Genomic DNA, 12,773 nt, shown 5'->3' with positions numbered 1-12,773 from the left:
ATTACAGCTACCAGGACCCTTGTAAGAGTAGAACTGGGCCCTGAAGAGAAGCACTGAAGCATGATGGGGAGTTGAGAAGTCAGCAAAAGGGAGAACTAGGGATGGTAACAATAGTCCTCAGCATGGAACAGTTTTAGAGATTGGAATGGGAGGAGGACCAACATTTGGAGAGAGACAGGTACATGCTAGATCTCTCTATTGGGTGAAGTCTTTATCCTGCTGCTTTGTAGCAGCCTCAACTCTGCAGACACTTTTGGACATTTTTAAAGAAAATGTTCATTTTAGCCATTGAGGCAAGGCATACTTTTGAAAGCAACATTACATACCATAAAATTCTCCCAGTTACATACTCGGCTCTGCCTTAGCTGACTCAGAGCAGAGACACATGGCCCAGCCCTTAATGCTTGCGTACCTGGAAGGCATCGTACCCTTTTATCTATATCCACCTGACTATCCATCTCTTCATCCAGCTACCCATCCATGCAGCCATCCAAGCAACCAACCAACTGACAGACATGCTCCCAACACCAGGTGCTATGTGCCAAGCACTGTGCTAATGCCTAGGCATGGCAAACAAGATACCATGACAAAGAAGATAGATTTTATCCTTGCCCTCATTGAGGTTATACCCTTGCATGCTTGTTTAATGCTGCCTTTTTAATCTAGCATTGGCTTAAATGATTAGCTTTGCCTCTCTTTAAGTCCTGATGTCCTTTTTGCAAAATTGTAATGGATTACCTTTTCTACACGTAGGAACCCCATTCTAGACAACAAATATCCAAAGACTGGATGGGAAAATCTACAGATTTTGTGCCAGATTGGATGGCTTATGATTTGTTTTACATGTCTCTCACCTATGGCACTGTAAATTACTTGAGGTGGGGAGTGGGTCTTGTGTTTTTAATGCTCTGCACCAAGCACAGTGGCTGGCACATAGTAGCTGCTTACTAAATGTTTGTTGAAAGAATGCTGTCTGGGACATCAAAGGTCTAAATTTGAGACTCGCCATTACTGTCATCACCCTCTATCCTTGGTGCCTCATCTCCTGGATCTTATAGGGAGGAAACCTATGGCAAATAAATGAGTTTGATCTAGGCCAGTTGTGCCTCTTACATGCTCTCTTTCTTGAGCTCCCTGAGTCTGAGGTCAGGCTTCGTCTATTCTGTTGTTGTCAGATCCAGGGCAGGACAGTGTAGATTGGGAACTGAGTGCATGCTCAGCGCTGTCCCAGCTTGACATAAGGAACATCTTCTCAATTATTTAAGGTCTGGAAATATGTTTTCTATCCTTGGCAGACGGTCACTTTCCCCTTAATAAAGCATGTCTGACAATCACACTTTATTGGTGTGGTTAGGAAAAGAATGTCGTAGACTTAGGAAAACATAATAATTTAAAGAGTGACACATTTCAGCAAAGAAATAAAGCTGTAGACTGCTCTGAAAAGAAGTAAAACCATAGGAAACCATTACTTCATTGGGACAAACATTCTGTGTCTTTAGAAAGTTCTCACTAAAAAAAAAGCGGGTGAGCTCTAGGGCATAGTGTGTGCGTGTGTCTACATATATGCAGAAGTAGTCTCCCTGAGTTTTTTAGAGATGGTCTCTTTACAAACATTTCCCACTTAGTACTTTGTAAGTATTTGATACGATTGCTGTCTAACATAGCAGTTTGCACCAAGGCTTTGGTCCAAGCTGCTTCTTGGAAATTATATTTTTCAGTAGCTACTAGGCTGAGGTGTAGTCAATAACTGAAGTATAGTCAGGTTTCAGCAAGGTCTATTTGGTATTGTACCCACTAGACTGTATAAACCAAAAGTTTCCATTACAATAAAGAGTTAAATAGTACTCCATAAGATGTGTTGCATGAGCCATAGGGAGATTTCAAGTGTACATTGCAGTGTGAGCATTAACTTCAGTGTGTTGTTTTATAGTTCTTAGCGCAGAACTATTTGGTATTCTATTGCATGTAACGTGCAAATCCCATCAGTTCACACTACTATTATTTGTAGGATTATTTTAGCAAAATAATAATTTTCAGTCCCATTTCCTATTTGGTATAAAACCAAGGCTTTATTTTTAAAAGTGGATGAAGATGTTAATACAAATTTCTCTGTGGTTTATTTGCCAAAATTGATACTTTCTCACATACAGCATGTTTTTCTTGTTGTTGTTTTCCAAAAATCCACCTTTTGCTGATATGAGAAAGGATACCGAGTAGCTGTTCGCATTTACTAGCCTAGTCTGAGATATTTGCAAGGCAGGATTCTCTGATGCCAAGGGCTGAGGTCTAGTTTACGGATCCCCTTCCATCTCAGCAAAAGTGCATATGAGAGAGAAGAGGAAAGCCAGGATGGAAGAGAAGCTGAAAACCATGGGGCTTTTTTTGTTCATCTCAGGATGTGGAGAAAAACGTGGTCATAATGAAAGCTGCCCTTTGTTTACAATACACAGAGTTTGTGGCAGCACTCTTTTGAGCCCCCAAATGGCACTTAATAAATAAAAGAAGATACAGGTTTTCTTGATTAGTTAGATATAAATGTTTACTCAAGCTTTCATGAGAGTTTTCTTTATTTTTGCAGCACTCTCTGCTCAAATGAATGCATGAACGAATGTCTGTTTTTTAATGTGAACTCAGTATATACAAAATAAGTTCAGGATCCAAATTCATTTCATTTGTTAATATATTTAATAGAGTCAAGAATTCTTGTTGACTGCTTTAATTAAAGATAGATTTTTAAAGACTGGATTTAAGCAATTTTTAAATGGGTAGATTTTGTCAAAGAATTTTACAGTCTGTGAAATACATTAACACTGAAACTAAAAAGAGAAAGAAAAAAAATGAAAAAGAAATTGCCCCATGAAAACATTTCCAAGGTTGTTCTTAGCAATGTAGGGTTACCATTTTTTTCCTTTTCAGTGTTGATGTTGTGTGGACACTGGAGACAGTTGTGCACTGTGGATATTATTGCTGCAACGGAGGAGAGGGAAAAAGATAGGTTTGCAGCAGAGCCTGTGGATGGCACCAAGCCAGTGCCCTGAAAAATGGCAAACATGTCACAGCTAACAGCTGGATGCAGAAATATTTCTCTTTAATTTGGATGGATAAAATTTTTTTCACAGCAGGGCACTCTCAAAAGAGTACAACATCAAAGAGGGCGGGTCTCACCAGTCAGACATCAGCTGGCTCCAGGATGGAGCAAAATGAATGAACTGTCAGGACTTTTCCAGCATATATGCTTTTGCCAAGTGAAAAGTTAAAGGTTCAGTGGCTTGTTCAGATCACAGACAAAATCCTGATAATGGAAGCCTGATTCCCCAAAGTCTTCCTCTGATCAACAGACAGAGGATGTCTGAAGAAGACTCCAGATTGATGGATGGCAGGCTTCGTATCGACGGCTGCCGCCATCCTTGGAGATAAGTAGAATTCACCAAATGCTCAACAGTTCTCAGTAGTGCCTGAGTCTCTGTGTCATAATCCTCAGAGTCACCGACTCTCCTCTGCTAACTTGACACTTAGCAGCAGCTGACCCACAGTGTGACCAAAATATCCATTTCCATTTCTTCACATGGCCGGCTTTCTGATGAAAGCTTTGCAAACACCACCACGGGTGTTTTACAGTTTATTGACACTTTTCAACTGTTTTTCTGATTACCATATTTCAGTCTTGACTTATATGTTAGTATTATCTGCAAACTCAACATAAACCTCTAATGATTTTCTAATATTTCTGGAACTTGATGAATGTGAATTGACAAAGTACAGTATATAGCTTTATATCAGCATTACTGAAAATACAGCAACGGTGTATATAACCATTACTCACTTATTTTATGAGGCATTTATTACTTGACCTTTGAAGCCATGTTTTAGAATCTTGGCATTCCAGACATTCCAAAATATTCCAACCAAAGTGAGAGGAAAGGACTTCCTTATTAGAAACAACAACAAAATAAGTTAATTCTAATGGAAGGAGGAGGGAGAAATTATTAAAATGAAAAAATGTATAATATTATATATTTGAGAAAAAAGCTGAACACACATAATATGGGGACACTTGTCAGTGTTTATGTTAATGAAGAAGCTTTATTGTAAAATGTGCACATTCACAGTCTTATGCATTGTCTTCTTTTTTTAATGTTCCTCATCATTATGACACATTGCAATATGCAGAATTGGGGATTTGTGTCTTATGACCCTCATTTGGAGAATTTCAGATAGTTTTAAAGGCAAAGCTCTACATATCTCTCTGACAGGGCAAATGGGATCTGATGAGAAAAGCAATAATAACATGGTGGCCTGTGATTCATATTTCTTAAATATATAACTGCAAGCAAATCATTTCATCTTTCTCAGCCCACGGCTGATTACCTGTAAAACAGAATAATATTCTCAGCTTCCATTGCAGGTCAGTCATAAGGATAAATAAGCCTGTAAAAGTACTTTATAAACTCAATTGCCACACAAATATGTATGACTTGGTCATTAACTGATGTTCTTTCCTTGTGTTAGGGGGAGTCAGATGCTTTCACTTGTTTTGGAAGTTTTATTTTGTGCTCTTTCTTCTCAAGCCTTGATTTAGCTTGATTTGAAAGTTTAAAGCCGGAAAGATTAATAGGCCACACTGTTGTGGTATTTGCTATTTTCCTCTTGGGGAGCACTGCTGGATCTCTGTGGATTTGAGGCTTCAGGCTGAAATCCACAAATGTCCCCTGCTCTGCATCCAGGTACATGTGACTGCACAGACAGCTCACCTACCTTGAACATATGGAGTGTTTATACAGAAATATGGCACTGTAAGTTGGGGGTTCCTCTGGCCAAAAATGTCAGTGACTTCAGAGGTCAAGCAATTCTATATGATAGTTGATGCTCAGTGAGAGATATTGGGATTTGGAGGTTCTGAAGCCACAGCTAATTAAAACATTTGTAATAAATACTTGTTAATTTCAAGTATGCCCCAGAAACGTTCTCAAAGGTACAGTGGGTGGCTATGTCTTTTGCATGACAAAGGACACTGCAATATAAAGACTGATTAGGAAAGTGTAGGGTTGAAGCAATGCTTCCTTACTATTTTCTGGACGTTGTTTACATTCACTTCTTATTTTGATATAGTTTGCTTTATTTTAAAAATAGACTCATCTGGGAGATAAAAATATAAACTATTAATACATAAACTGTTTTACTCCTGTATTCCCTTGATGTCATTCTAAATCTTCTTCTTTCTCCTTCTTTCTTTTCAGCAAGAGTTGATTTCCTGTGTGTAAAAACCCTGTGTAAGGAACCTATCAGTAAATTTTTTTTTAATGATTAAAATGCATTCCTGCCCTCAGTGAGTTTATGCTCTGATAACCTTAGCAATAGTTTATTTGTATATGCTGCACATATTATATTGTGGCCAGTGTCCATGAACAAGTTAGCAGATTATGTCTGGGTTGATGTTTCTCATCTAATAACAGTGTTGGTCTAAGGCTAGCTATGTTCTTTGAGTTCTTACTAGATGTCCAGCATTGTTTTAAGTTCTTTACATATACTCACTCATTTGGTTTTTATATCAGCTCTTTGAGGTAGGGATTATTATTAGCACTATTTTTTTTTTTTTTTTAAGAAAGAGAAAGTCCCAGCTCCTCAAGAGGTTAAATAATTGACCAAAATCATATCACCACAATTGTAACTCACACGCATTGAAATTGACACCCACATGCATGCTCTTAACCTCTGTACTCTGTATCCTACAGTCGCCCATAACTGCAGTGGTTTATATTGTGTGTTTTCACTGAGAATACTTAAGAAGGTCTCCTTTAACAACCACCTTTCACCTTTTAAAAATCTTTAATTTAGCAATAAAAATATTCTGGTTACTAATTTTTTCGTAGTCAAAACATCCAAAAATCATTCTTTTGAGTAAATGATTGTAGAGCTGTCTTATGGACTATGAAATGTTGGGCCTCTACCTCCTGACACACAGAGGAATTGTGTAGTAAAACGTATTTATCTATGTTGACAAACAGTATGCTTTCTCAAATTTTGCTTTCTCAGATTTCTATTTTTTTTTTTTTTGAAACGGAGTTTCGCTCTTGTTACCCAGGCTGGAGTGCAATGGCGCGATCTCGGCTCACCCGCAACCTCCGCTGCCTGGGTTCAGGCAATTCTCCTGCCTCAGCCTCCTGAGTAGCTGGAACTACAGGCACGCGCCACCATGCCCAGCTAATTTTTTGTATTTTTAGTAGAGACGGGGTTTCACCATGTTGACCAGGATGGTCTCGATCTCTTGACCTCGTGATCCACCCGCCTCGGCCTTCCAAAGTGCTGCGATTACAGGCTTGAGCCACCGCGCCCGGCCCTTTCTCAGATTTCTAATACACTTGACAGTTGGAACCCCAGTTTTGTGAATTTTGCAGAAAGATGGGGCTGTGTAAAGGCACTGTGTAAATAGGTAGAGGAGATCTGAGCAATTGCGTTTTTAGATCTGTTCTTCACTGGATCTGTTCTTCACTCCATGAGCTGTGAAAGGACTTTAAATAGCACTGGGTTCACAGGTCTAAACTGCAAATCCCCAATGACCTTTTCTGGGTCCTTACTGTGGTAGTTGTTTATTCTGTTTTAAATCATATGAAATTTACCTTTGTATTTCATAGAATTGAAAGAGATTGGCTTCAAAAAGAATGTAATATTTTTTAACCCTAGTTGTTAGTACTTAGAATGAAGGTTTAATTGCATTTAGTGGTAATTTCTTTTTAAACTTTGAGTAAAACCCAAGATCTTTAAGAAGTTAAATAATTATTGTGAGAATTCAATTCACTTAGGCACGCAATGGGTTCTTCCTTTGTGCTGGGTCCTGTGTTAGATGTATGGGCATAAACTATGCTTCCTCACCTCAGCTGCTTGGCGAAAACTGGAGGCTGGCACTTCAACAGACAACCAAATGCCGGTGTCTGGAGCCTTGGCACAGGGATATGCCAAGGTTGGGAATATGGAAGAGGGCGTCTGAAATGTCTCCTTACTCCCTGAAAACTGACTAATCCCTTTTATATCAAACCTTCGGCTCCTCCGTTCCCCTCCCCATGCTGAAATCCAGGGACAGAGGAACAGATTCATGATTAAGTTGTAATTCAAGTTCCTTTTGTCTGAGGTCATTGGCTCTCTTCAGGATATTCACAGGACTGAATGGGAGGCAGAGAAGTGGAGAGCGGGTGAGAAGGCCTGGCTCTGTCACAGACTAGTCGTCTCTCTTAGCTTAGACTACTAACTTTCGCAGACGCCATTTCCTTCTGTATAAACTGATGGGGTCGGAGCAGATGGTCCCTGAGGTCCCTTCCAAATCTTATTTTCTTGGGCTCTAAATTTAGCCACAGTCCTTGGCATTCTAGCAGAAGACTTGGTGACTGAGTTCTTCATGGAGGCCTTATCTACTGGAGGAAATGCGCTGCCTGTGCTTTTTCACACTGGGTCCCCCAGCTCACCTCGGGCCCCTAGAGGTGTCCTGGGAACTGTCTCAGAGAGTCGTGTTGTGCTGGTGGGGTGCTCCCATCTACCTCTCATTTTTTTAACCAGGGCAACTTTCATCTGTTTTTATAGTGAAATTACATTTAAAACTTCCTTGAATTAAAGGGGATTCTTCACTTTAAAAAGATCTTTGAAAGCCTCTTCTGGTAAAAACGAAGGGAAAAAACCCCCAAAAGCTCTGTGCTCCCCTTCACTGGAAAACTACAGGACAGAAAGCTTGGATCTTGGGTCCGATGACAGCATCTGGGAAGCACAGGAGTGGTGAATCTTTGCAGTTTTCTAGGCTGTCACTTCAAACAAGTTTCTTTGAAAGTTCCCTCAGCTTTCAAATGGGGACTGATTTTCAGTGGTGTTAGTAATTCCCTTATAGCTGGGCTTACAAGTGTAAATGTCTAATGAGGGCAAGCAGGTAAGTAAATTAGTGAAGTAAGTAGCGTGTGAGACAGTCGGAATGGTAGGGACTGCAGAACTGGGGAAGCTCAAGCCCAGTCTAAAGGGATTAGTGCCAGAGATCAAGGACCCATCTTTTGATTTTCCAGAAGTTAGAAATCTCATTTAGATTACATTTTAACATTTTTTTAAACATTGTGCAGGAAAAACAAGGTTGGTCTATTGCTTCAATTTAGTCTAAGAGCCACTAGTTTACAAATTTTGCTTTGGAGAAACACTGCTCAGAGCCACCAATACACACAATTCCTATCATTTGGAAGATGGTATTATGCTTATGTTAAAATGGGCTTAGATCAGTCACTGGCTTACACTGTTTCTATGATTATTATTGTTATCGTAGGCTGGCAGCCCTGGAAAGTGACAAAGCAGTGGACAAGCCACTCATAGTCAGTTGTAACACTCAACCCTGGTGCATATTTTACTCCTGCTGTTCTCGAGCTGTTCTCATTTAAATCCAGATTTTGTGCAAGGAAAATAAGAGCATAGGAGACAGTGGCACTTCTTAATATCCAGGATCACAATGCAACTCCTTTCTTGTGGTAGCTTTCAATTAATGCCATGCGTGTTTTGTAATGAGTGGGAAATTGTGTGATCATTATTTCAACCATATGTGTGCTGCCCCAATAAATAGATTCAAAACTGTTAAAATCCCCTTATAAAAGTAAGAATTAGCTCTCCCCCTTTCTTATATTTCCACTCCTGTTGGTAAAAGAGAAAGTAGAGACCAAAAGCAATGGTTTGAAAATAGCAGCAACAACAATCACAAAAGAAATCAGAGGCTGATAGTGTAGCAATATGTGTTACAAATATTTTTCCAGGAGGATAACAGATAGTTTTTAACATTAGCTAACATTAACTTCTCTGCTTTAACAATCGATGCAAAAACTGAACTACAGAAACAAAAACAACCCAAAAGGGCTAGGTTTTCTTTTCATTTATTTTTCTCTCTGATTTTTTTTTTAATCAGTTAAGAGGCTCTTGGTATTCTTTAGGTGAGGAAAAATATCTCATTTGGACTAAAATGGTTATCAGTGGAGAGAATAACATAAATGCACTTGAAAAGCATGTAGAAGGCAAATTCAACAGGATGTGATGATGGCTAGGCTCTGGGGACTGAGGGAGAAAGCAGTATCAAGGTTGAATGAGTTTGTTCAACTCTGGGTATGTAGTTACGGGGTGTAAGTAGGTGCAGGGGATTTGTGTCAAAGTTTCATGTGAAATATTATCATATTAGTATTAGCTAAAGCCAGGAAAGCCGAACATTATGCCATGTGCTACATTGTGTGATATTCGGGAAAAGCCTGACAAATTGCCTTCTACTTTTCCTCAAGGCAAGTAGCAGTTTATATCAGGCAGGCAAAAATTGTAGGTTTCCTTGTAGTCACAATATACTTACTTAAGATTATTGCCGAAACAAGAGTGTGGGAGGAAACACTTTCTATGCTCATTTTCAAGATGGACTGGTTAGTGGCTGGTGCTCAAATGAGCCAACAGTTAAGACAGGCCCCACTAGTTAGAAATGTTAGAAAATTTTACTTGCTGTTGAAGACAGTGGCTTGATATACAAAGGAAGATTGTTGTGTGCACTTCTCAAGATGCTTCATAATAATTTTCACCAGCATTCCCTATGGAAGGTTTATTCTTGGAGGAAGAGAGGGTAGGACACTGGGTCATCAACATTTTTTATTCCATTAAAGATTAACAGTGGCATTAAGGGAACCAAATGGCTTTGGTCAATGTTGCAATTTTTAAGAAACTGGTTAAGATTCAAAATTTCGACTCTGAGACTGTTGTTGACATCCTCAGAGTTGAAATTTTGAATCTTAACCAGTTTCTTAAAAAAACAAAAACAATACAAAACAAAACCCCCACAACAACAAAACCAGAAACAACTACAGTGTAATCAATCCTAAATATGTTATCTATAATTAGATTGCTCATGTAGCAGATGTAGCCACCCTATGAAATATTTCCATCCTTTGTCATTATCCAAAACCTAGAAACTAAAGAAATCATTAGCCTTGAATAAATATAATCCAAGAATTTCTTCACTCTTCTCAGGCTAACTTGATTATCAACTGTGATCACACTGGTGTGTTTACCCAGTCATAACTTCTCAATTGTTTTTATCGGATTAATGTTTGCCTTTCATTGTGAGGTTAGTGGAAAGGTTGGGGGTGGAGAAGAATGAGTTCAAGAAAAGCAAAATAAAATAAAACATAAATAAATAAATAAATAAAACTCAGCTGTTTTTAAATGACTGGTGGTAGTAAAAAGAAACAGTCATCCTTACTAAGCCCGTTCTCCCCCCACCTCCCAAGAATAGAAATACTGAGCTAAAGGAATATGAATGACCATACTAATTTTTGGGCCTAAATGTAACCAGTGAGGCTACATTGTAACCAGCCTAAATGTAACCAGGCCCTTTCAAACACTTATTTTGCATGCTTATTGGAAAGGAAAAGTGGAAGGGTTGATTAGTGAGAGTGAGAGACCCGATTTGTCAGGATGCTCTGGGGAAGGAGCTACCAGAAGAAGGATCCCACTGCTGATTTTACCTGAAGAGGTACAGTGTATGATGGTCCTTCTGAGAACCATACCCTGAGAACTAGAAACTCTTAACTGTCCCTGCTTCCTGGATGGCCCCGAGACTGGGAGTGACTTTGTAGAATTGCTGTGGATACACAACCTCCTCATCTCCCACTCCTCTAGATACTACGTCCCCCTGAGGGCCCTGAATCTGAAGCCATTTCTGGAAAGGCAAGCTGTTGCCTCTGCTATCGGCACTGACTCCCTGTTTGCTTGGCTCCCTAGTCGCTTTGCACAAGACATTTTGTCCCATGCTTATTGCATGGTTCGAAGGGGATTTCATTTTCTCAAATGCTATCTTGAAAGGAAACCTGCTTGAATTGATGTGAGGCAGTAATGATTAGAACAACTCAGTTAAGAAATGTAGGATTCAGAGGAAACAGCTATTTTTTTCTTTCCCTTTTTAAGGTTCTCTCTCTTTTTTATTTTTATGACTCCTCTCCTAATAGTTTCAGGTCCTGAAAACTGAAGTCCTATATCTTCTTAGAGGTGAGAGTCCATTTATTTCATCCAAATCAAAATCTGTTTTGCCAGTTCTTTACGGCTCCATAACTCTCCAACTGCCTTCTGCTAGGTGTCACCCAGCCTGTTGAACAGACAGTTACTGCCTCCCAAATGCCTTTGGACAGTTGTGTTTTTGAGACTGGGGAGCCTCAAATGTGGATGTTCCAACCATGTCAGTGTGGCCTCTCCTTTCAGCTTGCTTTGTTTATCCAGCAGCTCATTACAGCCTGTCAAAATCAGTTAAATATTCTTTGGGAAATATGGTCACATCCTTGAGATACCACAAATATGTTTAATACAGAGAAGATTGGCTTGATAAGAAAAACCTGATCGACTTGCATTACCAAAAAATATTTTCCTGTTATTCCGGTTGAGTTTCCACAAGCATCAATAAGCACTAGCAAACCTAAGGGCAGTAAATTTCTGCAGCTGACACATAAAGACACCAAGGGAAGCAGGGAAAATGATTGCTGATGATTCGTTCTAACTACTTGACCTTCTGACCTCTTCTCCAGATATATGACCAGGATGGGACACTACAGCACTTTATTGATGGTGGGGAACCTAGTAAGTCGAGCTGGATGAGGTATATCCGATGTGCAAGGCACTGCGGAGAACAGAATCTAACAGTAGTTCAGTACAGGTAAAGTATATCTTGATTTACCACCTACAGAGCTGAAGCCATTTGGCTTGCATATACAAATTCAAGCTTGCCACTGGTGGGTAAAAAAAAAAAAAAATCCTGCAGAACTCTGAAAGGACTGGCAGACTTTTTTTTTTTTTTTGCTAGGTTTCTGAAACCTCCTTAGTTCTTATGATAGTAAGAGCATTCATGACATTCATGAACATTTATGGTTAAAGATGCTAGTAGGTGGCTTCCTTCACTCTGTGCACACGGTAAAGTTACTCCCACATCATCAGAACTTCCAGAATGGTCTGAATGAGTCCAGCAAACCCACTGACTTGGGGTGCTTTTCTCAAGCAGATATATACACACAATAAGTAGAAGGTCAGAAATTCAGCCTCGGGTCTCTTGGTTTCCGTCTGCTTCATGCTATCTCCCTTAAGGAATAGTTTTACTTGCACAATGGCATGGGAAACCAAGAACTCTGTACCTTCCCCGGGATACCTTTCCAAAACCCTTAGGCTTAGTGGCAGTGACAGAGCCAGGGTAACTCTCCTGTTCCCTCTAATGGTGGTGGTGGGTTTGGCCCTTTGATGATTCAGGGTTTCAGTTGATGAGGCAGTTCCCAGGCACAGAGAAGCTCCTCGTTTCCTGAGGTATGGGCAAAACCCAAAGGATAACAAAGGCAGGGTGGAGCCATCCCCATTTTCCTGTAGGGAGTCCACATAGGGAGGATTCTAGGATTCTGAGCAGCTGAGAAGCAGGGTGGATTCCCTGGTTGCTCCGCCAGTTCTTCTCAGTGCACCTGCTGGTGAAGCATTTCTGCTTAGTGCTAAGGAAGGCCGGAGTGGAGACGAGAGGGCAAAAACAAATCAAATAGGAAAAACCCTACCACTAAGCCTTCTTTTCTCAAAATCCCTCGAAAACGTGTGCCATATAAATATATGACCTCAGTTATAAACAGCCGTGTTCCCTTTAGAATCAGAAGCAACTGTTTAGCTTTATTAGGCACCACAGACACATCAAAGCAGAGGGCTCTGTGCTCAGCAACTTGGAGTCCTGCCTATGGCTATTTATTTTCCTTTCCTTTTTTAAAAAAACAAAG

General features: G+C 39.8%; 1 protein-coding gene across 1 annotated transcript in view; it reads left to right on the top strand.

Annotated features, from left to right (window-relative positions):
• The window catches only part of PRDM6 (PR/SET domain 6), a 94,980-nt gene that overhangs the window by 51,466 nt on the left and 30,741 nt on the right, over positions 1-12,773 (top strand). Inside the window, exon 4 of the mRNA XM_017531842.2 lies at positions 11,559-11,686. Coding sequence (XP_017387331.1) covers positions 11,559-11,686 — 128 coding nt within the window. The remainder of the gene's footprint in view (positions 1-11,558; positions 11,687-12,773) is intronic.

Source organism: Cebus imitator, unplaced genomic scaffold (genome assembly GCF_001604975.1).
Source record: "Cebus imitator isolate Cc_AM_T3 unplaced genomic scaffold, Cebus_imitator-1.0 Scaffold74, whole genome shotgun sequence".
NCBI lineage: Eukaryota > Metazoa > Chordata > Mammalia > Primates > Cebidae > Cebus > Cebus imitator.
This window is presented reverse-complemented; position numbering and strand designations above follow the sequence as displayed.